Raw genomic sequence first — 25,301 nt, 5'->3', positions numbered from 1 at the left:
AGGACATTGTTTTTGTAAGTCTCCGTAGCGGTTTGTTGTGAATGCCGGTCACAGAAGTGCACACGGATGGTCACTAACAGCCTAAATCTTAATTGTTATGATTTTGGTGTGACATGTCCTTTAAAATGGGATTACTGACCAGATTTTTTTACATAAAAGTGTAAAACAGAAAAATCATTTCTCACCCGCATGCCTTCAAATCTAGACAGAGCTCTCAGAGGTCTCAGAGCTCGGAGGGTCCTCAGTGACTTAATGGCAGAAAAGTCAGAATAACCAAGAGAATTTGCCATCAGGCTTATTAAGGACACCTGTAAAGACAGACATTTCAATTGTGAGAACCAAATTTTAAGCCAGTCCACTTGAAATGTCTGTGAAAAAAGATAAATGCATTTACACAAAAAGTTTTGAAAGTAGCTGCATGCTCAGCTGTATAAAAAATTAAAAATGCAGTTCATACAGTATGCATATTTTAATGAAGGAAAAAAAGGCCATAACAGACAGATAAAAACAGTTGAAGAGCTAAGCGTTAAGAGTTTTATGCTATGTGTTTTGGGACATTCCACAGTTTGGAACACAATTACATTTTCCAGTTTTAGCTGTTGTTTTGGAGGGATTGCATGATTTTTTTTTTAAATAAATAAATTTAGTGTTCCACTCTATTTTTCATCCGAAACAGACAAGACAAAATACTATTGTGCTGTTGAATGACCCTTGGGTAAATCGCAATGAATGAAAGTGGAATGAGGCAAAAGAAAGGAGTGATATAATCAAAATGACCAAACACAGTAGTAGTATGCACATATTCAGAGTCCACGCATATATATGCATATAACATATGTATATATATCAAAGAGTGAGTTTTATAAAGAATTTTAACAAATCACTTTGCCATTTTTCCCCCAAATTGTATCCAATTGATCTAATAAGACAGTTATAATCATTTTGTCTTAATGTCCCAATGGTTTGCAGTTCTTTATAAAAGTCATTTAACAGAAGTGTCTGTAAAATACATCTAAAGCAGATACTCAAAACAAATGGTCAGAATGGTCTTTCTCTCCCAAAACGTACAGAGCAAATACAACAGCATAGTTTTGAAATATGTTGAAAGAAAATGAAAATATAAAGTACAACACTCTGTAAATGAGCTAGACATAATAGGTTTGTTGTTAATTCAATAAGAGGCGTGCCATCAGGGCCTCAAGGCCTTCTGTGCCAACTTAGATATTGTCAGAATTTGAAAACCCATTTCCATTAATTAATATTTTCATTTCTGTTACAAGTATTTTACAAAAAAATAGCATTCTAATCATTTATGTATTTACTGACATTCATTTTTAGCTATGAAATGCTTTGGGCACTATCTTACTCGGCTGTGACTGTTGGAGAATAGTTAGAGACACAAATTTTTGCCAAAACAAATGAATCAGCAACAAATTCTCAGTTGGTATCTCGCTGAATTGGTATTCAGTACATTATTATTTTATTCATATAGAGTACATGCACTTTAAGAAAGGTGCATTAGTGTGTGGATGTGTGTTAGTAGGTGCGAGAATGCTGTTGTAATGTTTTAATGTTGTAATGTTTGAACCTACTTATGACAATGTGAGCCGAATGCTGCACGGCCAAAAATCATGAGTAGTCCGCATATATACCATTCGAGTGCCACTCGAATGCTGCTTGGCACTCTTATGGATGTCAAATGCCACTTGCATGGCAGAAATGATGATACATCTGCGAACAAAGTGTTCATGATGGCTATGGACTGCTATTATGCTGTTATGAGAAGACGGTGTGGAAATACCCCTGACTGTAGCCACAAGGCACAGCCCTGTAAATAATGATAAAATAAATAAATAATAATTAAAAATCATGAAGAAAAGTGAGACTTTGCAAAATCACAAATTTTGCAAAGTTTTGTAAAACTTTGAGTCTGGTCTGCTTGAGGTTTCAAATTCAAATTTCAAATTTATTAATTTATATAGCACCAACTCACGACAAGGTTGCCTCAAGTCGCTTCACACAACACAACTCGGAAAAACAGAACAAAATGAATTAAAAGATTAAAACATAACAAAAGAGCAAAATCATAAAAGAGTAACAAGAATAAAAAACACATACATAATATACTAACGATAAAACAGGGAAAACAAATAAGTCTTAAGTTTTGATTTAAAAGTCTCCACAGAATCCGACTGCCTTATGTGTGCAGGGAAATCTTCCACAGAGCAAGGGCCTGATAAGAGAGAGCTCTGTGACCCGCAGATGTTTTATTCACTCTAGGAACACAGAGAAGTCCTGCACCCTGCGGATGCAGGGCCCGAGTTGGTACATAGGGTTTAACCAGGTCAGCCAGGTAGGGAGGTGACAGTCCGTGAACAATTTTATAGACCAATAACAGAACCTTAAAATCCGATCTCGCAGAGGCAGGAAGCCAGTGAAGGATGCCAAAATGGACGTAATGTGATCAAACTTTCTGCTTCATGTCAAGAGTCTTGTAGCAGCATTTTGAACCAATTGAAGACCCCTAATGCTGGACTGCAGTAAACTAGAAAATAGAGCATTATAATAGTCCCAATCTAGAAGAGATAATGCAATGCAATCAGGGTCTCTGCATCAGCCATTGACAGGATGGGATTAATCGTCCGCTAATAGTTCGCAGATGGAAGAAAAGCAGTCCCTCGTAACTGTCTAGAAGTGGGAGTCAAGAGGACAACCGATTTTATGTGACTGAGAATGACCCATGCAGTTATCAGCATGTACAATTGAAGTATCATCAGCATATGCAATGAAATGGCAATCCAAAAAACGCGCAGTATATGCCCAAGTGCAGGGGTGCCTAAATACGGATCCCTGTGGAACCCCAAACTTCATGTCAACTAAGGTTAGATGTAGTGTTACTGGGTACAAACCCGTAAGAATGACTGAACGATGTTATGACGTCAACCATGCAAAGGCACTTCCAGGAATCCCAAATGATGTCTCCAGCCTATCAAGTAAAAAATATGAAGATCACGGATATCAAACGGCGGCAGATTTAACCAGCACCAAAACTGTAGCGGTGTCCGAGTCCAGTGCTCACAGAAGGTTCCATTCACTATTTAGTGAGCACACTGTCCTCTGTGTGTGTGTTGTTATTTCGGCTGCTCCCAGTCTGGGATAGGGTCGCCACGAGCAGATACCAGCCAGATCCGCATATGGTAATTGGCACAAGATGTTTTTATGCCAGAGTGCCCTTCCTGATGCATCGTCCATTTCACCCAGAGAAACACACACACACAGCCGGCCGCTGGTGTTCTGAAGAGGTCTCCCATGCCAAGTACTAACCAGATGCGGCACTGCTTACGTCTGAGATCTGACGGGGAATCAGACTTACCACAGAGCAGACAGGCTTATTAAGCGTTTGTCCTCTGTGAAGTGATATTTTCTAAAAAGCATACCCGGCAATGGCTTCAAAAAAGATTAATTCTCTGTAAAGGTGGTCCACGGAGCTGCTTGAAAACTACATATTCCAGAATTTTAGAACAAAATGATAGATTTGATATCGGCCTATAATTTTTCAATACACTAGGGTCAAGATTAGGTTTCTTAAGTAATGGTTTAATCACTGCAGATTTGAAATGTTTAGGAACAGATCCAGAAGTTAGTGAGAGATTAACAAATTTCCAGCACAGTCGGCCCAAGAGTGGGCCACAGGTCCTCAAACAGTTTTGTTGGTATGGGATCAAATAAGCAGGTTGTGCTTTTTTGTAGACATCACGAGCTTCATCAGCACACCTCGTGATGATACTATCAAATTATGCAAATCTAGGTAACACATCAGTGATGGTGCCCACCTCCATAGCAGGGGCAGTGGCTGGGTCAAGGCATGCTGGGATGCTCAAACCTAATATCTTCTATTTTCTTCTTGAATCCAAAACGTCCTGTGCTGAAAAGGTAACAGTGGCTGTCCATCAATGAGTGATGCTACCGTGTCAAACAAAACTTTGAGTTATGCTTGTTTTATTGATCAAAATCAGAGTAATAGTCCCGCTTTATAGCCAATAGTACATGATTATAATCTAAGATAGCATCATGCCCCGCAAGGTGGAACACCTCCAGTTGGAGCTAGGCCATTTCCGTTCCGAACCTCTAGGCCTTCTGCCTAGGTCATGCAAGTAACCATGAACCAAGGCGACTGTGCCTCGGGAAGGCCCGTGGTCTTAATAGAGGGGGGCGCAATCTTATCAAGTATAGTTTTGAGCGCTGTTATTTAAACTATCCGCAAGACTGTCTACTAACTGAGCATTCTCCAAACTTGAAACTAAAATATCAGGCAGTCTAGCCTCGAGTTCAGTCATAGTTGAGGGTTTAATGCGTCGCCGCAGTAATAGACAAGGTTGAAGAGATCTTCATTTCAACCAGATTTCCTATATTGGATGTGTTCCTTGACCCTCCATGACCTGCTAACTGGCTCGCAGCTACATCAGTAGTGTGAACTGATCCGGGAGCCAGTAGTCAACACATATAACATAGCCTTTAAGTTCTAGTTCTACTTCATTTAACTGTCTTTTGTGGAATTTTTCTGTTTGTTTTAGTTGTCACATTTTACTTTGCCCTGTTTTTTAACACACACTGTGAATCAGATTTGGTGATGAGCCCCAGTGTACTATGACAGCATCATTGAACTCTTTATAAAGAAAGAAAGGTAAGTTTAATTGATTTTTATGCATCTTTCCTTCCTGTTGATTATTGCTTGCTTTAGACTATAGCTTGTGTGAGATGAGGTATACAGTGTTACTGTGCAAATGTGTGTGGCAGGTGCACATACGAGGGCTGTCAATAAAGTATAGGTCCTTTTTATTTTTTTCAAAAACTATATGGATTTCATTCATATGTTTTTACGTCAGACATGCTTGAACCCTCGTGCGCATGCGTGAGTTTTTCCACGCCTGTCGGTGACGCCATTCGCCTGTGAGCACTCCTTGTGGGAGGAGTCGTCCAGCCCCTTGTCGGAATTCCTTTGTCTGAGAAGTTGCTGAGAGACTGGCGCTTTGTTTGATCAAAATTTTTTCTAAACCTGTGAGGCACATCGAAGTGGACACGGTTCGAAAAATTAAGCTGGTTTTCGGTGAAAATTTTAACGGCTGATGAGAGATTTTGAGGTGATACTGTCGCTTTAAGGACTTCCCACGGTGCGAGACGTCGCGCAGCGCTCTCAGGCACCGTCGTCAGCCTGTTTCAAGCTGAAAACCTCCACATTTCAGGCTCTATTGATCCAGGACGTCGTGAGAGAACAGAGAAGTTTCAGAAAAAGTCGGTTTCAGCATTTTATCCGGATATTCCACTGTTAAAGGACATTTTTTTAATGAAAGACGTGCGGACGGGTTCGTGCGTCGGGACGCAGCCGGCGCGGTGCGGCGGCACAGGAAAAACACCTCCGTGTTGATAACCATTTGTAAAATCCAGGCGGCTTTTGATAGCTTTCAGTGGAGTGAGTATATGAGAAATTGTTTAACAGCTGGACATGTTCCAACTTGTCCTTAAGGCTTCCAACAGAGGTGTTTTTCCTGTAGCGCCGCGTCGCGGCAGCTGCGAGCCGACGCTGCAATTCGTCCGCACGTCTTTCATTAAAGAATCTCCCTTTAACAGTGGAATATCCGGAGATAAATGCTGATGAAACCGGACTTTCTTCTGCAAATTCTCTGTTCTCTCACGACGGTCCCGGGATCAATACAGCATTGAAATGTGGAGGTTTTTGGTTTTCAGCTTGAACAAGGCTGATGACGGCGGCCCTGGGAGTGCCTGCACGTACGTCTCGCCCACCGTGGTAAAGTCCTTTTAAAGTGACCAGTATCACCTCAAAATCTCTCATCAGCCGTTAAAAGTTTCACCGAAAGCAGCTTAATTTTCGAACCGTGTCCACTTCGATGTGCCCTCCACAGGTGTAGAAAAATTTTGATCAAACAAAGCGCCAGTCTCTCAGCAACTTCTCAGACCAAGGAATTCCGACGAGGGAGCTGGACGACTCCTCCCACAAGGAGTGCTCACAGGCGAATGAGTCACCGACAGGCGTGGAAAACTTCACGCATGCGCAACGAGGGTTCAAGCATGTCTTACGTAAAAACATATGAATGAAATCCATATAGTTTTTGAAAAAAATAAAAAGGACCTATACTTTATTGACAGACCTCGTATAATCAAAAGCTTGGCTCAAATCTTTTGAATTCTGATTGTTTTTTGTGTTCATGGCATTGTTTTTGCTTGGTTGGTGGTTGTATGAGTAAATGTGCCTATGTGTTGTGGGTTTTCTGTATGTTTCTTTGGTAATGACATGTGATTTATGACATATGTGATGTCAATGTGTCATGTTGCACTCACTACGTGATACTGCGTCTCCATTGTGAGAAGATGGTTGTCCCAAGGCCTAGGTTTCAATGCATAGCCTGCCACTGGATTCAATCAGTATAATACTTAATAAAAACAAAACCAACAATGTCTGATTCTCAACAATTTTCTAGTTTTGATCGGCTGTGAACATCAGATTCTCTGTAGGTAACCCTGAGGTCACATGAAACATGTCTTTTTGATATAAAAGCCAAAGTCCTGTGGCAACATCGATGGACAGTTATGTAGCAGAGCAAATTTATTACACGTCATCACAAATCAGTTTTTTGGGGGGGAAACCAGACAGTGGTTTTGAGTATCAAAACACAAAGAAAGTACAAGTGAAGAAACACAGGAGTGTTTGAGATGTTTCCCATCCCAGTGTCCATACTCATCTGGGACCCACTAACTAGAACTTACCCTAACAATAGAGTGGTCTGTGGCAAGCTGTGTAATGGCAGGTGAAATTAGAGGAAGAAACTGTGTCAGCCCTCATTGTGTGGGTCTCAGTCCTTTGGCTGACTATACATGAGGTCTTCATGAGTCCATGTGGTTGATACAACCCAAAATCTCACCAAAACCTGACTCAGTTCATATCCAAATTTAACTCAGTGTTCCACTGCCTTACATCAGATCGGTGTGTCCATAGGACATAGTACCGTATTTTCCGGAGTATAAGTTCACACTCGAGTATAAATTGTAGCTGTTAATGAAAATGCCTCTTGAATAGGAAAAAATAAACTAAATAAGTCATAGCTATTTTCTGTATTGTCACCTCTTTAATTTGGGATATTTGTGCACTGCTGTATATTTATTGTTGGCATTTATTATTTTATTATTAGAATTTATTTTGTTTAGTGCTTTGATTACAGCCCTGTTTAACTAGTCATTATTATTAATAATGAATGTATGAGTTTTTGGTGTACAACGTGCACCAGATTATAAATCACAGGACTTCCCAAACTAGTAAAAAAACAAAAACCAATCAACTTATATTCCAGAAAACATGGCAAGTCCAAGCAACTCACAGTATTCTTTGCACCAACACCCTAAAAAAAAAAAAAAAAAAATCTATGAACTGTTTGTGTCAAATTCTCCATGGGTCAATTTTAGGTCAGATCTCTTTTATTAAAAATTTGATTACATGTCAGGCTCAAGTGGATATTCCACACATGGGTTTAAGATCAGGTTTAAAACGTAGGATCCCTGAAGACCTCTACTACAGAACAACATAGACTTTGTCAAGCAGTGATCCCAGAAATGCTCTGGGAAAGAAACTTTAAAATGACAAAGCAGTTTCAAGACCCAAAACTTTTGATAAGTAATTTGAATATTTGTAGCAAATTGCAAAATCAAGGTAGACTGCTTGGAGTTTTATTAAAATGGAGTGTAAGAAACACTAAACTCAGGTAGAAACAGTAAACTCTCTCGCATACACACACACACACACACTTTCCACTGTGTACTGTTATAAAAGTAAGAAACATCAGCTCAACATGGGGTCACAAAATGTGATTTTTCAATCTTATTAATAAGCAACATATGTACAGACCCATGTGTTTCCACTCATTCAGGTCAGGCATGTGCTGGTGCCATGTGTCACTACATCCACACACTATGGAACTGCCTTGGATTCTGGATAGAAACCACTGACGGATACAACCTGTCCATCTCCACATCCTGATAATAACCATACAGGTGCTGGTCATATAATTAAAATATCATGAAAAAGTTGACTTTTTTGCAGTAATTCCATTCAAAAAGTGAAAGTTGTATACTATATTCATTCATTACACACAGACTGATACATTTCAAATGTTTATTTCTTTTAATTTTGATGATTATATAATATACTCAACAAAAATATAAACAACACTTTTGGTTTTGCTCCCATTTTGTATGAGATGAACTCAAAGATCTAAAACTTTTTCCACATACACAATATCACCATTTCCTCAAATATTGTTCACAAACCAGTCTAAATCTGTGATAGTGAGCACTTCTCCTTTGCTGCGATAATCCATCCCACCTCACAGGTGTGCCATATCAAGATGCTGATTAGGCACCATGATTAGTGCACAGGTGTGCCTTAGACTGTCCACAATAAAAGGCCACTCTGAAAGGTGCAGTTTTGTTTTATTGTGGGGGGTGATACCAGTCAGTATCTGGTGTGACCACCATTTGCCTCATGCAGTTTGCAACACATCTCCTTCGACATAGAGTTGATCATGTTGTCCAATTGTGCCTGTGGAATGTTGGTCCACTCCTCTTCAATGGTCTGTGCGAAGTTGCAACGACGAACTGGAGTCAGGTCTGAGACCCCGATGAGGACGACGAGCATGCAGATGAGCTTCCCTGAGACGGTTTCTGACAGTTTGTGCAGAAATTCTTTGGTTATGCAAACCGATGGTTTCAGCAGCTGTCCGAGTGGCTGGTCTCAGACGATCTTGGAGGTGAACATGATGGATGTGGAGATCCTGGGCTGGTGTGGTTACACGTGGTCTGCGGTTGTGAGGCTGGTGGTTGGATGTACTGCCAAATTCTCTGAAACGCCTTTGGAGACGGATTATGGTAGAGAAATGAACATTCAATACACGAGCACAGCTCTGGTTGACATTCCTGCTGTCAGCATGCCAATTGCACTGCTCCCTCAAATCTTGCGAACATCTGTGGCATTGTGCTGTGTGATAAAACTGCACCTTTCAGAGTGGCCTTTTATTGTGGGCAGTCTAAGGCACACCTGTGCACTAATCATGGTGTCTAATCAGCATCTTGATATGGCACACCTGTGAGGTGGGATGGATTATCTCAGCAAAGGAGAAGTGCTCAATATCACAGATTTAGTCTGGTTTGTGAACAATATTTTAGGGAAATGGTGATATTGTGTATGTGGAAAAAGTTTTAGATCTTTGAGTTCATCTCATACAAAATGGGAGCAAAACCAAAAGTGTTGCGTTTATATTTTTGTTGAGTGTATATCAGTCTGTGTGTAATGAATGAATATAACATACAAGTTTCACTTGTTGAATGGAATTACTGAAATAAATCAACTTTTTCATGATATTCTAATTATATGACCAGTACCTGTATATCGGCCAGGGGCAAGTTGTTGGAGACCAGTGTGCCAGATCATGCATAGAGATGCACACCACGTAGGCAAAATGTCATAGTCCCCTCATGATACAATTGGTGGTCCTCATCGGAGTTCCCTCACGTAAGCAATCCTTTGACACAAAGGATCCTCCAGAGAGACCTAGAGATATAACTGTCACTGCAGAGATAAGTGAATACCACACTTTGATTGCATACAAATACATTTCTGATGGTAGAGTGTAGGAAGTCATTAAAAGCAAAGTTCTTAGTTGCAATCGAGGATAATCTCAAACCCAGACACTCTGACTCCTCACCCAACTTCTCAAAAGCTGCAATCAAGCCACCTAATGAGTCTGCAAAGAGCACAGCTTTGACGGAATTTCACTATACCTTTCCTCACTGACAAATGCACCTACACTAATGATGCCCACAACCTTATCCAACAACATGCGCAAAATTAACAGGGTGGAAGCCAGAACAAAATCCCTGACGAGTACCAGATGTTACGCAGAAAAAGTCAGAGAGACTGTCACCCATCCACATAGCACTTATGATACCTGTGTATCATGGCTATGATGGCCAGAAACCTATGGGCAGGCCTTGCAAATTCTCATGATGTTCCAGAGAGCAGCCCAACCAACCAAATCAAATGCTTTGTGAATTCAGCATTTACAAAAATAACATTAGCTGTAAAGAATCATGACTGATATTCACATTTGGGTTCAATGACTACTCACTGAGCTAGGATATGGCCAAAGGATGACTTCTTGGGTGTGATGCCAGACTGCTCAAAGTAACTGCGACTGAATTCTGTTAAGAATCCAAGAGTAAGGTTAAGGGTAGTGCCCTTGGATTTGTACAATTCAAGCCATCACCCTTTCTGTTCCAAGTTGGATGACACATCCTTTCTTCCAGTCTGTCTCCCACAATGAAACAAAGACTGTTTGCAATGCCAGGAGAACAGCATCTCCACATGCCTGAAGGAGTTCAGTTCCAATATGGCAGATCCCTGGAACTTTCCCTGTCCTCAACTGTTTCAATGCTTTTGTGATCTCTGTAACATTTGGTGGTTTGCAGTTGGCTGTAGGATCAGTCAACAAAAGCCTGGCGCTGGAGATGCCTTATAGAACTGCTCAAAGTATAGCTGGCCTACTGGGACAGTACAACACATACAGTTGTGCTCAAACGTTTACATACCCTGGCAGAATTTTTGCTTTTTTGGCCATTTTTAAGAGATTATGAATGACAACACAAAAACCTGGTGAAGCCATTTATTGTCAAACAACTGTTTCCTCTTTTTAAATCAAAATGACAGAGAACTACCCAAATGAACCTGATCAAAAGTTTACATAACCCTGTTCTAAATACTGTGTATTGCCCCCTTTAACATCAACGACAGCTTGGAGCCTTTTGTGGTAGTTGTGGACGAGGCTCTCTGATGGTAAAGCTGCCACTGAATGTTTCGGACTTTATTTACATCAATTACAAAGAAATACAAACAATATGACACTCTGTGGTAATTCTGCATGGAGTAGACAGTTCTCAAAAAACTGAGTGACTGTGCAAGAAGTAGAAGAGTGAGGAAAGGCTCCAAGACACCCAGACAACCCAGGAGAAGTTATGAGCTTATGTGGCTGTGATTGGAGAAATTGTGCACAGTGCAAGTTTTGCATTTTGCATCACTACTCTTAGCTTCATAGTGGAGTAGAGCAGAGAAGGATTTTCTTTCACCAAAACATATCAAATCCAGGCTTGCATCTCAGATGTATCTTCTGGCAATTTGTAGCTAAACTTTCAGGTCTTCTTTTTAAGAAAATCCTCCTCTATGCCACTTCATCATGAAGATGGATAACTGGTGATACACACCCAGAAACAGAGACAGTAGCAGAAGACATCAAACACAGTACACTTCCCACTCATGGTAACGGCAACATGACAATTAATTGAACTGACTAACTCAACTGAACTACAAAAACACAATAAATCACAAACACTAGCACTGTTAAACTAACATGAACCACAACATTTAAAACCCCAAAACCCCAAACTCCCATGGTGCATTGCAGCACAATGTCCATTGTGCACTATTGTTAGGTAATATCCCCATTTCCTCCCAAAATATTAGTTCTATCAACTTTCTGTTTTCACAGTATTCATCCTTGACTCAAAACAGATAAGCACACCAAATGGCAAATCACCTCTCCCCAGTTTCTCCGTGATCAAAGCCATACACACACAGAGGCCACTTGGCTATAATAATAATAATAATAATAATAATAATGAAGAGACACCTGAAAGCTTACTTACATCCACAATAAGAAAGTCCAGCCAGCACCAGTAGTTGGTGAAATACTTCTTGAAACCATACGCAATCCACTTAAGGAACATCTCAAGTACGAAGATATATGAGAAGACCTTGTCTGCATACTCCAACACCACCTTTATGACTTTTCTCTGCTCAATGTAGATGTCTTCAAATGCCTGAGGCAACACAGAGATGAATTATTAGAAGGCACAACTACTGAGGTACAACTACATTAGCATCAAAAAATATAGAGCACCGTGGACATTTTCACATATATTTGCTGTGCTTAAAACCATTTTCTTACAGCAAACATGAACATTTAATCTTATTTTGTCTGTCTCATATCCACACCCTCTGAAGGAGTTTCCAATCGAGCAGCCATACCAGAGCGCCGCTGCTAAGCAGGATCATGAAGATGGTGAAGGTCTCAAACCAGCTGTGCTCCACAATTTGATAGCACGTCTTCCTCAACCTCCACCAGGCCTGTCCGAGTCCACGGCTGGTATTGATGTCACAGCACTGACAGTGTCTCACGCACACTGAGTGACAGTGAAAAGCAGAAAAAATTGTGTCAGACCCAAGAACTGTGTCAAAATTAACTCCTAATTTCTAGAATATACCGTAGCTGTGCGTATATTAGAGTATAATATAAATTATAGACACACTTTCTGGGAAACATTCCTCTGGTTCCATTTTATCTTCAGCAAAAGCAGATAAATTGTCCACCTCATCTCCAGGATTCCTCAGATCCACTGTGCTGCCCTCTGAGAAGCTGATCTTCTGCTGAGAATCAAAAGCTCACTGTTACCACCAAACGCTCACAGGCATGTTGTTTAATTTTGCTCAGTTAGAAAAATACAGCACGTTTAGGGCCTGATGTATTAAAGATCCTGGGTAATGAGTACTAAATTGTGTGGGCAATCCAAACATTTGCATTTGGGGTGGAGACAGTTTTGCAGGTGATTTAACACAGATTTAGACAGATTTTTAATCTGAGAGAAATAGGTCTTTTGTGTGTCGAGAAAGTGTTTTAGATCTTTGAGTTCAGCTCATGAAAAATGGGAGCAAAAACAAAAGTGCTGGGTTTATGTTTGTTCAGTGTATTTTATGGACCATATGATCTAAGGTCTGATGAGGAGGGATGCCATAGCGGCCCAGTGGTTGTAAAGAAAGCCTCCAGATGACTCTGGATCAAAAAAGCAGATCTCTGGGAAATTGCTGCTTAAATAAAAGCTGAGATCTGACGTGGGTCAGGGCGTCTGATGTTGAAAAACATGAAAAACCAAAAGTCCTCACCTTCCCAGGCTACAGTACTGATGATGGACCCTAGTTTGCCATCAGTAGATATTTGATATTAAGGACAGCAAGGCTGGGTGACAACCAAGAAAGAGTAGTGACAGATGGACAACTGAGAGACAGTTGAGAGTAAGAAAGAATGCAAGGCAGGGTGGAGCAAGCTGTCAGCTCTCACCACATGTTCTACATATGACACAAATAAAGCTGTGTTTCAAATGAAGTACACCCCAGAGGAAGCCAGAGGGAGGAGATCATAGCTTCAAAGATTTACTATTTCACATTTGGGAAATAATAATACAAATACTTTTCATTCAAAAGCCTCAAACAGGGAACAAGGTCCTAGACACATTGTGTATGAAGACCTGAGGAAGACTTCTGATAGCAGTTGCAGACTCAGTACTGACTAAGAAAAGTTCTGAGGATCGGGTTTATGTGGCCATGGTGTACATGGTTTGGAAAACAATGACACTGTGAGCTTTACACCTGGTGTAACAGGGCTCATGTTTTCCAAAATGTCTTATGTTCAAATCATCATTCCACAAAGCACTCTAAAATGCTTGACAATCTACAGTGGTATGTAAAAGTTTGGGCACCCCTGATGATTTTCATGACTTCCCATTGGTTGTCTGGATCAGCAATTTCAGTTAAATATATCATATAACAGACAAACACACTGATATTTGAGAAGTGAAATGAAGTTAATAGGATTTTTTGGACCAATCCTCTTTACAAAACATCTCAGGTTTGTTGGTTTCTGAGCATGGACAGCCCGCTTAAACCATGATGTTGAACAGTCATTGTTTTCAGGTCAATTGAGAGTTGTTTAGAGGCTTCCCATGTTGCCACTCATTAGAAGAGATGCAAAGAGGGGAAACATTTGCAAATGGCCACCTTAAATACCCTTTCTCATGACTGGATTCACCTGTGTAAGGAGGTCAAGGGTCAATGAGCTTACCAAACCAATTTTGTGTTCCAATAATTAGTGCTAAATGTATTCAAAGCAATAAAATAACAAGGGTGCCCAAATTTACGCACCTGCCTAATTTTGTTTAAATAATTATTGCACACTTTCTGTAAATACTGGAAACTTCATTTCAATTCTCAAATATTGGTGTGTTCATCTGCTATATGACATATTTAACTAAAATTTCTGATCCAGACAACCAATGATTTATAAAGGAAAATCATGAAAATTATCGGGGTGCCCAAACATTTGCATACAACTGTATATGTTTCAGCAGTGCTGATGAGCATAAAGCAGTAATAAATGTGACTACAAGCAATTATTCCATTAAACATGTATGGTACTGGTCAAACGGGTAACACAGACCCTTGATGTGCTAAATACCAACAAGACAACTGAAAACCAGCCTGGTCACAAGATGTACCCAGTCTGGCTCAGGCCCTAACCAAGCAGCTGCTATGAACAGAAGCTGTAACACTCACTAAAACCCAAAATCAGAAAAAGTTGAGATGGTATGGAAAATGCAATTAACTGCCCCCCTCCCTCCTCACAGGGATTCTAACATCTACTTCAGCTTTGACTATTTTATTTCATTGCAGACCATATGAACTCAATTTATTTAATCTTTTGAGTGGTCAACTTCATTTTATTCATCAGTATACAGTGGTCCCTCGCTATAACGCGGTTCACCTTTCGCGGCCTCGCAGTTTCGCGGATTTCTTTTGTGCAATTTTGCATGCTTTTTTTTTAACAGCGCGTTGTGTTCTGTGTTCTTATGAGGCGGTTCCGGTCGTGGCACCGGTTGGCATCACCGTGATTGCTGTCACTGCCTCCGATGCGCTTACTGAGTCTGCGGGCTCTGTAAACACCGCAGCGGGCCACTCACACCACCCCACTGTCTGCTGTGTGGAGCTGCGTCAAATCTGGCAACAGGTCCAAAGATTATGCTCGCCGTTTTGATGTGGATGTTGACCGCAGCCGCCGAGCTCCGTGGCCACCTAGAGAGGACTTGGATTCTTTGCGGGTCCCGCATCCGTACCTCCGGAGGCAGTGAGTGAAGGGAGAGTTCTGCGTGTGTCTGTTTATAATCTTCTTGCCCAGAAGAAAAAAGAGAGTGTTTACACAGGAGAGAAAAGTGAGAAAATGTTAATGCCGTTTGAGAAAAGTGTATAAAGTGTGCAGTGAGGGGTTTTACAGCCTTAAAACATCTATAATTGCAAAAAAATAGCACTGACTACTTCTCAGATTTCGCTCATCGCGGGTTATTTTTAGAACGTAACTCCCGCGATAAACGAGTGACCACTGTACATCCATTCCTGCATTTAAGCTTTGCAACGCATTCCAAAAAAAGCTGGGTCACTAAAGCATTTACCACTTTGAAATGTTTCAGTTCCTTCTCATAATACTTAAAAGAAGTTTTGGCATTGAGGATACCAAGCGATGAAACGTTTCAGATGTTATTTTGTCCCGTTGTTCTTTAGGTGTGCATAGGATGAGCTCACTGATGTTGCATTTTTTGTTTAAAAATTCTCCATACATTCTCTATAGGGCACAGTTCAGGACTCCAGGGAGGCCAGACCCGTACCCATACCCTCTTCTACTGCAACCATGCCTTTGTAATGTGTGCAGAATGTTACTTTTTTATGGTCCGTCCGTCCGAACATCTGCAACTCCAAAGCTCTTTGGCCTAAACTAACCAAATCTGGCAGCCAAACATATCTGCATATTAATTCAGTGAGTTCAATTAGGCATAGCAATTAATTTACTTAAGTTAGGCACAAAATTTCAGCTGCTTTATGCAGTAGAGGTGGGCGGATCGATCCTAATATCGATAATATCGATACCAACAGATATTGATATTGAACGATCCTCGTGTAAAAAGATCGATACTCAAGCTTTTTTCTCTCCCGCACGCACTGACTGCTGCGCATGCAGATTCATCAAAGTCTACTCTCTGTCTGTAAGAGCAGTGCTCTTTCTTTCGTTATTTATACTTTCTTCATTTAATTTTCAATTTGTTTTTATTTTGTTTAGAGCCAGAAGTGCACTGAAGAGAGGAAATTCCTTATTCTTTGTATTATTTTCTTGTATTGCGTGACTTGAAAAAAAAAGAACAAGTTTGAAACTGTTTACAATATTTGTTGTGGTGTGTTAGTTTTTCTCTATTGTGGTTTGCCAGCTCTCTAACCTCAGAAGATTGTTTTAATTTGCTTTAAGTTCTATTTTTTTTACACTCTTTAGTTAAGAAACAACATAGAGAAGTGCACTGAAGGGAAGAAATTCCTTATTTTTTGTATTATTTTATTGTATTGTTCGACTTGAAAAACAGAATAAGTTTAAAACTGTTTACAGTATTTGTTGTGGTGAGTTAATTTTGTTGTATTGTGGTTTGTCAGCCCTCCACCTCAGGAGATTTTGTTTTAAGTTGTGTTGAGTGATTTTTTTTTTTTTAAACAAAAATCTTGATTGTGATAATAAAGTATTTTGTTGTCACGTACAATGTTTGGCAAAATTCTATCCTAGGTCTTTTGGATCCTTTGGATCTATGAAGCTTAAATATGAAAAAGTATCGGTATTGATATCTACGATACTGGGCCTGTATTTACTTGGTATCGGATCAATACCAAAATTCCCGGTATCGCCCACCTCTATTATGCAGTCTGGATTCATCCTTTATCCGCGTTGGTTGAGTTTTTCTCAATGTCATCTGAGCCTTAATACAGTTTTGATGAGATTTTCATGTGCAGCATATTTAGCATGATTTAAAGGACAGAGGTGCTTCTTCAATCCTATAAATGCCACAAATTCTAATCCAGCATTAAAGACAATCCAGACCTGGGAAAAGATTAAGAGACAGTTGAGACATAGATGGCTGTGGAGTGAGCATTGTATGAAACACAAAGACCACATATATTGCCCCACATTTACAACTCTGATTGAGTGGTTGAACATATTTACTTTAAAAGGTTTGAAGAATCATTCTAGCAACAATTTCTCAATTATCACAGTACTGCTGTGGTTTGTCATGTGTTTAAAGCCCTATGTACATGTAAAATGCATCCAGCTGTTCATGTACAGTTAAGCTGATGGATGGCTGGAGGATGTTTTCTCCCTAATTCTAATGTGTTGCTGAGTAAAGTCCAGCAGGGAAATAGAAAGAGAGAGCGACAGACTGCAGCCTGCTTAGGTCAGCTGTCAGTTTAATCTGACCTGCAGAGCTGGGATCCACATCTGGCCTGTTGCTGTCTGCCTGCCAGAGAAGACTGTTATTGACAAGCACAACACTGCAACAAGCTCTGACAGCTACGCATTGAAGAGCTATCAAAAGATTCTTCTCAAGATAAACCCTAACTTACGCAAAATGCACAATGAAGCACTGACTCTTTACCAGACTCTCACTCAGGCAGCCATTTGTTTCATTCTTAAAAAAACAAAGACCCTCTTGACTACTTTATCATACCCATGAGAGTAACATCAAATTGCAACACTTGCAGAAGTGCATTTTTCAAATATCTTGACACATATAAAAACATCAAGAAACACATCACATCAGGAGTTCAGTATATTGTGACAGCAATATTAATGACCATATCACAGGAACTACATAACATATTGAAACCAAATGGATCAATTATGTTATGTTGATGACGTCAAAGGAAGTCAAAATATAATGCAATACAAAAATACTCTCGGCTGTGTGAGGATGGTCTTCTTTATAATTTGCAGTTTTTTAATTGGTATCCCAGTGCAAAGTATCTATCTATCTATCTAGCCAGCCAGCCAGACAGACAGACAGACAGACAGACAAAAAATTACATTTATTGTTATTTACATTAATTATTAAGTTCCTATTGTCTTGCATATACAATTTACAATACAATACATGAGCAGCGGCTCGGAGTCGAGCCGTTGCTCCTCCACGTCGAAAGGAGTCAGTTGAGGTGGCTCGGGCATCTTTTCCGGATTCCCCCTGGACGCCTCGCTGGAGAGGTGTTCCGGGCACGTCCCACTGGGAGGAGGCCCCGGGGAAGACCCAGGACACGCTGGAGGGACTACATCTCTCGGCTGGCTTGGGAATGCTTTGGGGTTCCCCCGGAGGAGCTGGGGGAGGTGTGTGTGGATCGGGAGGTCTGGGCGGCTTTGCTTGAGCTGCTGCCCCCGCGACCCGACTCCGGATAAAGCGGAAGAAAATGGATGGATGGATGGATGGATACATGAGGTTTTCACAACGGAAGTTAGTTTTGAGTTAGTGGAAGTTAGTGTGCATGCTGACGTCAGCAAAATGTCTTATAAATTGCTGGTGTTATCAGGTTACAAAAACAGTGTTTTCAGTTTTAGAAGTGTTTATTTCTCCCTAGCTTTTATATAATATACTGTATGACAAAGAGGTTATATTTACACACAAATTAAAGAGTTTTCAGCTTACTAGGCCAGCCTGTGACGTCACCATGCTACCATCTGCGAAACGTCTTGTAAATCACTTCAGAGGTGTTATCGGGGTCCAAAAACAGCATTTTCAGTTTTAGAAGTGTTTAGCCTTTGCTACCTTTTACATAATATATGACAAAGAGGTTATATTTACACACAAACGAAATGGAGTTTGCAGCTAGCTAGACCATCCACTGACATCACAGCGTCACTCTATTCTGATTGGCTGTCACCCCCATCCCCCAAAAGAAAAAAAAAAAACAGAATCTGACTTTTTAACCTCTTAAAATAGGTCAAGGTTAGCCATTTTTGAACTTGTCCAAGGTCTGTGTCCCAAGAATGTTCCATGTGAAGACTGGCAGTAATAGGACTGGACTTAAGCTGACGGAAGGAATGACACAGTCTTCGCAATATCCAGTGGCCATATTTGATGGTTTCGGTTAAAACTGAGCTGGACATGGAGATGCCTTGTTAAGGACTGCAGCTCTCACTGACCTTGAAACCACTGTTTTGAATTGAAGATGGCACTCCCTTACAATGCAAGTAAATATTCTATTATAGCACAGGGTAATTCCAGCACGTTTTTTACATTTACAATTTATAGGGCTATTCCACAGGGTGTCATTCTACCACCATGATCCAAAAAAGTGCAAAAACTGGATGAAACTGCTTAATCTGGCTTGCCTCCTCAGGATGGCTTATAAAGTGCAGACCTGGAAACCTGTCCAAAAAAAGAAAGGAAGGCCATTCAACTTTGAACCAAAACTACAACAAACGCTGCTTCGGTGTCAAATTTTTACCCTGATGGAGAACAATCAAACAAGTTAAGAAGTTCTGATTCTGGCAGTGAAAAACTCACCAGTTTGTTTTCCTCATCTTCTGACAACTCTGATAGTTGCTCCTCCTCAAGAAATTCCATATCTGATTCTCCTGGTGCAATTGGAACAATGACAGTCAAGGTGGAATTAGTCAGGTAGCTGTCCTGCTCTGGTAGAATGTACTTCTCTCTGTACTTCTCTCCGTAGTGGGTAAAAATCCCGCCGTTGCTTTCCACATGATTGTCAACCAGCGTGATGGCCTGACTGGCTTCCTTTGCCTTCTGTTGTCGGTGCCTGAAGTTGCTGAAGAGGTCAACGATGTTTCTGAGGAACAAGGAGATGCCAGAATGAATGCGTGCGATGGCGATTTGGATGTTATTCAAATCACCATCTTCATCAGGAGCCGAGAGGTTGTCAGAGCTGAAGGAGCTGAGGAGCAGGGCCAGAAAAAGGTTCAGCACCTGTTGACACATGGATACACATTACATTAATGCACAGATTTGTGACAGGAACAGTTTCATTCATAAACATCTTGTAAGGGATTAAAGACAACTTCTCCTTTTCAACATTTTTTTTTGTATTTTGTGTTTTTTTGAAGATAGTCCATGAGCCAAGCAGGTTTTCAGTACCACTTAAGGGGAATAAACAACACTTTGAATCCAGCCTCAGTGTATCATGGCCTACACAAAAATGTATGATAGCCATCCCATGGTGGTAGCTGTAGCCACATAGGGGTCAGTGAAGAATTACACAGAGATCAAACTTTAAAAATGCTCCAATCATGTTGAACACTATATCACATTACTTGTCTGGTCATAATGATTCCAAAAAGGTATAGTTTTGATGATCTGTGTTGAATGTTTGGTCTCCAAGGTAAAGGTCAAACAAGTTTAACATCTATTGGATTCTATGACATGTGACATATATTGCCCTGTAACATGAAAACTAAGCTTGACAGATGGTGCAAACTCTTCCTTATTAGAACCCTATTAACCCAAACAATAATTTGCATCATTTTATTTATTTTTTTTACTGAAATTTAGCAACTTTAACTTTTGACCCCTATACAAACTGAAACTGACCTTTGTCACCATTTTTGCTGTTTTACCCCATAACTCCAGACCAGTCCATCACAAATAGTCCAAACTATACCTTTTTGAAATCATTATGATCAGACAAGTAATGTGATATAGTTTTCAGCATGATTGGAACATTTTTAAAGTTTGACCTCTGTGTAATTCTTCACTGACCCCTACCTGGCTACAGCTACCACCATGGGATGGCTGTCATACATTTTTGTGTAGGCCATGATACACTGAGGCTGGATTCTAAGTGTTGTTTATTTCCGTTAAGTGGTACCGATTTGTTCAAAATTGATGAGTGGCTCATGGACTAAGATAAGAACAAAATGTCCAGGCTGTAGCTGAGGTAAGGTGTATTTAATCTGCCGTTATTCAAACCTAGTTTTCCTCTTCCTCTTCTGGCTGCTCCCATTAGGGGTCTCCACAGCACGTCACCCGTTTAAACCTCTGTTTTACCAACCGCCTGCATGTCCTCCCTCACTACATCCAAAACTTCCTCTTTGGCCTGTCTCAAGTCTGTCCACCACCACTGCAAACAAGAAAGGGCTCATCCAGTTCTTCAAAATATTCCCTCCACCTTCTCAATACACTCTTCTCGCTTGTCAGCACATTACTATCTGCATCATTTACCACCCGAACCTGCTGCACATCCTTTCCATCTCAGTCTGTCTGTCTGGCCAATCCACACAAGTCCACTTCTTTAGTATACAGCTCCACATGCCTTTTCCTTTGCCATTTCTTCATTCACCGGCTCTCTCTGTACTCCAGTCTATTTTCATCATCTCTCTGACTATCCCAATTTTTTTTCAAAAACCTCTTTCTCCTTATACTTTCCTGAACATCTTCATTCTACCAAGTCTCCTCACCTTCCTTCCTCTATCCAGATGTCACCCAGCACCTTCCTGCCTGTCTCCCTCACCACATCCGCAGCACTTTTCCAGTTGTTCAAAGCTATTTCACCTCCATCCACTGCCTGTCTGACCTCCTCCCTGAATGTCACATGACAGTCTTCCTCCTTCAGCTTCCACCACCTGATCCTTTGTTGAGTTCTCGTTCTCTTTTATCTTCTTCACCTCTGAAGTCATCCTACAAACCATCATCCTATGCTGTCTAGCTACACTCTCTCTAGTCACCACTTTATAGTCTCCAATTTATTTTGGGTTGCATCTCTTACAGAGAATGTATTCCACCTACATGCACACATCACCCCGTTCTTACCTCCCTTCCAATTGGTTTCTTGTACACACAATATGTTTATATCAATGAATTCTCTGCCATTACCAGTCAATGCTACTGCTCATGCTGGCAAAAAAAAAAAAAGACTTTATTTTGTGTAACTCCGACAGAAGGACAGCAACCCCCAAACTTGTGAAGCTCCTCTGCGTCCTGATTGGACACTTCCGCCATAAAAGGGTGGGGTGTGTTTCAATTTGGCATTCAATTTTATGAGTTTACAAGCATTTCCCAAATCTGCAGTGATACCCTAATCTGAGCTAAATGTAAGAAAAAAGGTAAGATAAATTTGAGCGAAGTTGACAGTATTGTTGCATGAGACCAATTTTCTTATGGCAGGATTTACTCAACAAAGTCCAGACAGCCAAAGATAGCAGTGCCACACCTGGGCCAGATGTTAGATAGCATCTGGTGCAGATCTGCTAAACTGGTCTGCCCCAGGGTCTAGTATTCCAGTGGCCCAATGCTGGCACAAATTTGAATTACGGATCAGGAACAGATCATGGCCAGCACAGTTATTAATGACATGGCGTGGTGTAGATCTGGCCTGGATCCGCAACTCTGGGGTTCATTTGGCCCTGGTCCGTGATTCATATTTTAGGCTACATCTGGGCCAAATATGTCCAAAATGAATTCCCACACAAGGCCCCTTTAAACTGAAGAATAAGGGATTCCATGTGTGTCATCAATGCCATCAGATTTTGTCAGCACTGTATAATCCTGCACTGTAAACACAGCGGCCACACACACACACGTGTGCATACAATTCATGATGCTGTTTATCTATACTACAGTGCCCAATCATCCAATTCTAATCCACCTAATAGCTTCGAGAGCAGCAACACCAAACATCTCTGTACTGTGCAGCCATGTCCCCATTTACACACTGTGGCTTGCAAAAGTATGCATACCCCTTGGTATTTCATGCATTTTAATTTGTTTATGGCATTTGAAATACAAAAAGTGCAGCCGATCTGCTCTGTGTAAGCCTGATCCCATCAGATCTCAGAAGCTAAGCAGTGTGGGACCTGGTTAGTACTTGGATGGGAGACCTCTTTGGAACACCAACAGCTGTGTGTGTTTCTCCAGGTAACACTGGAGTTGCATCAGGAAGGGCATCCGGTGTAAAACTTGTGCCAAATATCAATGCGGATCTGGTTGTATCCGTTGTGGCGACCCCGAACACAAAACGGGAGCAGCCGAATGGACAACAAACATTTGAAATACAAAAAGTAAATCAGGCTTCTCAATTTACACTCAACAAAAATATAAACGCAACACTTTTGGTTTTGCTCCCATTTTGTATGAGATGAACTCAAAGATCTAAAACTTTTTCCACATACACAATATCACCATTTCCTTCAAATATTGTTCACAAACCAGTCTAAATCTGTGATAGTGAGCACTTCTCCTTTGCTGAGATAATCCATCCACCTCACAGGTGCTGCCATATCAAGATGCTGATTAGACACCATGATTAGTGCACAGGGTGCCTTAGACTGCCCACAATAAAAGGCCACTCTGAAAGGTGCAGTTTATCACACAGCACAATGCCACAGATGTCGCAAGATTTGAGGGAGCGTGCAATTGGCATGCTGACCAGCAGGAATGTCAACCAGAGCTGTTGCTTGTGTATCGAATGTTCATTTCTCTACCATAATCCGTCTCCAAAGGCATTTCAGAGAATTTGGCCAGTAACATCCAACCAGCCTCACAAATCCGCAGACCACGTGTAACCACACCAGCCCAGGAACCTCCACATCCAACATGTTCACCCTCCAAGATCGTCTGAGACCAGCCACTCGGACAGCTGCGAAACAATTCGGTTTGCATAACCAAGAATTTCCACACAAACTGTCAGAAACCATCTCAGGGAAGCTCATCTGCATGCTCGTCGTCATCAGGGTCTCGACCTGACTCAGTTCGTCGTCGTAACCCGACTTGAGTGGGCAAATGCTCACATTTGCTGGCGTTTGGCACGTTGGAGAGGTGTTCTCTTCACGGATGAATCCCGGTTCACACTGTTCAGGGCAGATGGCAGACAGCATGTGTGGCGTCATGTGGGTGAGGTGTTTTCTGATGTCAATGTTGTGGATCGAGTGCCCCTGTGTGGTGGTGGTTTGGTATGGGCAGGCGTCTGTTATGGACGAAGAAATAGGTGCATTTTATTGATGGCATTTGAATGCACAGAGATACCGTGACGATATCCTGAGGCCATTGTTGTGCCATACATCCAAGACTCACCTTCATGTTGCAGCAGGATAATGCACGGCCCCATGTTGCAAGGATCTGTACCACAATTCTTGGAAGCTGAAAATGTCCCAGTTCTTACATGGCCGGCATACTCACCGGATATGTCACCCATTGAGCATGTTTGGGATGCTCTGGACCGGCGTATACGATAGCGTGTACCAGTTCCTGCCAATATCCAGCAACTTCGCACAGCCATTGAAGAGGAGTGGACCAACATTCCACAGACCACAATTGACAACCTGATCACACTCTATGCGAAGGAGATGTGTTGCACTGCATGAGGGCAAATGGTGGTCACACCAGATACTGACTGGTATCCCCCCCAATAAAACAAAACTGCACCTTCAGAGTGGACTTTCTTGTGGGCAGTTCTAAGGCACACCTGTGGACTAATCATGGTGTCTAATCAGCATCTTGGTATGGCACAACCTGTGGAGGTGGGATGGATTATCAGCAAAGGAGAAGTGCTCACTTCATAGATTTAGACTGGTTTGTGAACAATATTTGAGGGAAATGGTGATATTGTGTATGGGAAAAAGTTTTAGAGCTTTGAGTTTCATTCATACAAAATGGGAGCAAAACCAAAAGTGTTGACGTTATATTTTTGTGAGTGTAAAATTAAAAGAGGAGGATTTTCTTTCGGCTTGCATCTCAGATGTACCTTCTGGCAAATTGTAGCTGAACTTTTCAGGTCTTCTTTTTATAAAATCCTCCCCTATACCACTCATCATGAAGCTGTATAACTGGTATACAAAATGCAAAATATGCACTGTGCACCAATTTCTCCAATCACGGCCACAGAAGCCTGAACTTCTTCTGGGTTGTCTGGGTGTCTTGGTGTCTTCAAGCTTCTCCATCTGCACAGTCACTCAGTTTTTTGATGAACCGTCTACTACACACAGATTTACCATAGAGTGCCATCTGTTTGATTCTTCATAACTAATGTAAATAAAGTTCAAGACATATTCAGTCACTTGAAATGTTCATGTATCCATCCCCTGACTATCTGAAGAAAAATGGCAATTAAATTGAATATACTTTTACTCACACCAAATTCCCAAGACCATGACCAACATGAACACAAGGATGCAGAGGGCTGCCCAGCTACTTCCATCCAATCCCACATCGTCTCGATCCACTCTCCACACAGTACTCGGAACACATCAGGAAGGAGTGGAAGAAGTCCTTCATGTGCCACCGAGGCAGGCTGAAATCAATGGAGATCTTACACACGCAGTCTTGATAGTTCTTCCCAAACAGCTGCATGCCCACCACAGCAAAGATGAAGACATGATGTCCAGCACAAGTGTCAAATTGCCCAAGGCGCCCACTGAGTGCCGATGATTCTTGTATGAGAGTGTTGAGTGTGGGCCAGGATTTGGCCAGCTTGAAGACTCTTAACTGAGTATAAGGAAGGGACAAAAATAATGTTTCAACTATAAAATAAACATCAGTTTAATGTTGAG

The 25,301-nt window shown here is 41.1% G+C and overlaps 1 protein-coding gene across 1 annotated transcript in view; it reads right to left on the bottom strand.

Annotated features, from left to right (window-relative positions):
* Positions 1-25,301, bottom strand: part of LOC117521651 (sodium channel protein type 4 subunit alpha B-like) — a 94,939-nt gene that overhangs the window by 15,581 nt on the left and 54,057 nt on the right. Inside the window, 9 exon segments of the mRNA XM_034182974.1 lie at positions 186-308; positions 11,764-11,937; positions 12,146-12,300; positions 12,427-12,544; positions 19,309-19,728; positions 19,915-19,918; positions 24,886-24,928; positions 24,931-24,999; positions 25,002-25,236. Coding sequence (XP_034038865.1) covers positions 186-308; positions 11,764-11,937; positions 12,146-12,300; positions 12,427-12,544; positions 19,309-19,728; positions 19,915-19,918; positions 24,886-24,928; positions 24,931-24,999; positions 25,002-25,236 — 1,341 coding nt within the window.

This window comes from Thalassophryne amazonica, chromosome 12 (assembly GCF_902500255.1).
Source record: "Thalassophryne amazonica chromosome 12, fThaAma1.1, whole genome shotgun sequence".
NCBI lineage: Eukaryota > Metazoa > Chordata > Actinopteri > Batrachoidiformes > Batrachoididae > Thalassophryne > Thalassophryne amazonica.
This window is presented reverse-complemented; position numbering and strand designations above follow the sequence as displayed.